At 45.5% G+C, this 2,259-nt stretch overlaps 1 protein-coding gene across 1 annotated transcript; it reads left to right on the plus strand.

The window, feature by feature from the left end:
* Nucleotides 1-301: 301 nt before the first annotated feature.
* On the plus strand, nt 302-1,240 carry LOC102930479 (olfactory receptor 52E2). The gene has a single exon (XM_037889790.2). The coding sequence runs from the start codon at nt 302-304 to the stop codon at nt 1,238-1,240; it is 939 nt and encodes a 312-aa protein (XP_037745718.2).
* Nucleotides 1,241-2,259: the final 1,019 nt, after the last annotated feature.

The following is a 2,259-nucleotide window of genomic DNA, read 5'->3' on the forward strand; positions in this document are numbered from 1 at the left end:
ATGTGACCAGGCCATATAACTCTGGACTCCATCTTGGGGAGTCTGTAATTTTCCCACAAACTAGTCTGGAAACCAAGTTTTGAAACAAAGGGTTCCCGCCTTATGCTAAAGTTATAGAAAGCAGGAAGTGACATCGTTGGTGGTTCTTCACTCCTCACTCAAGAAGACTCCGAGAATGTTCATAACTATAACATATTTACCACATTATTTGTTTAAAAAGCATGTAACCCCCTTGCTGTGCTTTTCTCCCTTTACAGGCACCTTGAGCATTTCTGAGTCATATCGATGCATCAACCGCCTCATGGCAGCTTTTAACTTCACCAACTCTGATGCTTCAACTTTCATCCTAACGGGCATCCCTGGCCTGGAGGCTGCCCACATCTGGATTTCCATCCCTTTCTTTACATTCTACATTCTCAGCCTGTTGGGAAATTTCACGCTTCTGTCTGTTGTAGGTAAGGAGCAGACTCTGCAGAAGCCGATGTACCTGCTGCTCTGCATACTGGCACTTACAGACATTGCCACACCTACCTTCGTCATGCCAAAGGCACTGGGCATATTTTGGTTCAATTTGAAAGTCATTACTGTGGCTGGCTGCCTCACCCAGATGTTCTTCCTCCACACAGTTTCTGTTATGCACTCAGCCACCCTCGTGATAATGGCCTTTGATCGCTATGTTGCCATATGTAACCCTCTGAGATATGCCACCATCCTCAGCAATACACAAATAGCTAAGCTAGGGCTTGTAGGTTTGATAAGAGCTGTTCTCTTCATTCTGCCCCTACCCCTGCTCCTGAGTCAGCAGCCATTCTGTGCCAACCGCATTATCCCACACATGCAATGTGAGTACCGAGTGGTGGAGAAGATGGTGTGTGGGGACCTCACGGTCACCAGGATATACGGCTGGGTGCTAATGTTTGTAATCAATGGGTTTGACCTGACGTTCATTGCCCTGTCCTATGGTCTGATCATCAGGGCTGTCCTCAGAATCTCCTCTAACAAAGCCCACCAGAAAGCCCTCAACACTTGCACAACCCACATCTCTGTGATGCTCACATATTATATGCCTGGACTCTTCTCCATTCTCACAAACCACTTCGGTCAAGGCATCCCTCCCTATGTTCACATCATTTTGGCTGACCTCTATCTCCTCATCCCTCCCATGCTCAATCCTATCATTTATGGGGTCAAAACCAAAGAGCTTCATGACAAAGTAGGCAAATACACCTGCCGAAGGTGATTACCTGGGGCCACTGACTTGAACTGTGTGACGAGAGGAGGAAAGCATATCTCTTCATTAACCAAGGGTGCACTGTCCCAGTTTGGTTGAGCTAAGCATTATGGAAGTTCGCAGTCTGAGAATTTCCTCCCAACCAACGTCTTATCACTCCATCACTAAGCACTGCTCTTTCCACTGCTGAGTTACCTCTCTCTGACCATCACTTGACCTCTTTATTGTCACCCATCAGCCTCCCTCCCCACACACCCTGATACTTAGCCTTTCCATGACTCTAAGCTATGTCTACACTACCGCGGCGTCAACCTACTCTCATCGTGTCAACCTACTCTATGCAACTCCAGCTACATGAATAAGGCAGCTGAAGTCAATGTACCTTAGGTCAAGTTACAGCGGGTTCTACGTTGTGGCAAGGCGGAGAGGGGGCTGTCGATGGAGAAAATCTCCCATTGACTTATGTTACTCTTCTTCTTGGGGGTCAACTGCAGAGTGATCTGCTGTCGAGTTGGCGGGTCTTCACTAGACCTCCTAAATCGACCGCCGGTGGATTGATCTCAGATCATCGATCCCAGATGTAGTGTAGACCTGCCCTAAGACTACCATAAGACACTGTAGCATTTGATGCAAAGTAGTTTTCCATTAGTCCGTCTGTGGTAATTGTTCTTGTCCAGTTTTACAAACAAAAGTTACACTTTCAGATAGCCAAAGAGAAAAAGAAAGAAAAGGTAATGCTGAAGTTCTTTATCATATGGACAGTGATTCGCTGAGCAAAATGTATGTGTTTTTTCTATGTTGAATCCATCACAAATCCTGGAGGATAGTGCTAATGTTTCAGTAGGAAAGTCCAAATACAGGAAAGCTGCTATAGGAATTGAGGACATTGTAGCAGAGCTTACTGCTGAGAGTTAGGAAATGGTGTGTTTTTGAGAACTGGACTGCTGTATTTAACTACAACAACACCTTTAAGTAAAAATAATGTACTGCTTTTTGCAGTTGTTTTTGGAGTCAATTTTGGAGTGGAA

This window comes from Chelonia mydas, chromosome 1, assembly GCF_015237465.2.
Source record: "Chelonia mydas isolate rCheMyd1 chromosome 1, rCheMyd1.pri.v2, whole genome shotgun sequence".
Lineage (NCBI taxonomy): Eukaryota > Metazoa > Chordata > Testudines > Cheloniidae > Chelonia > Chelonia mydas.

Excerpts from the sequence above, each read along its gene's own strand:
- LOC102930479 (XM_037889790.2), top strand. The coding sequence starts at position 302 with ATGGCAGCTTTTAACTTCACCAACTCTGATGCTTCAACTTTCATCCTA.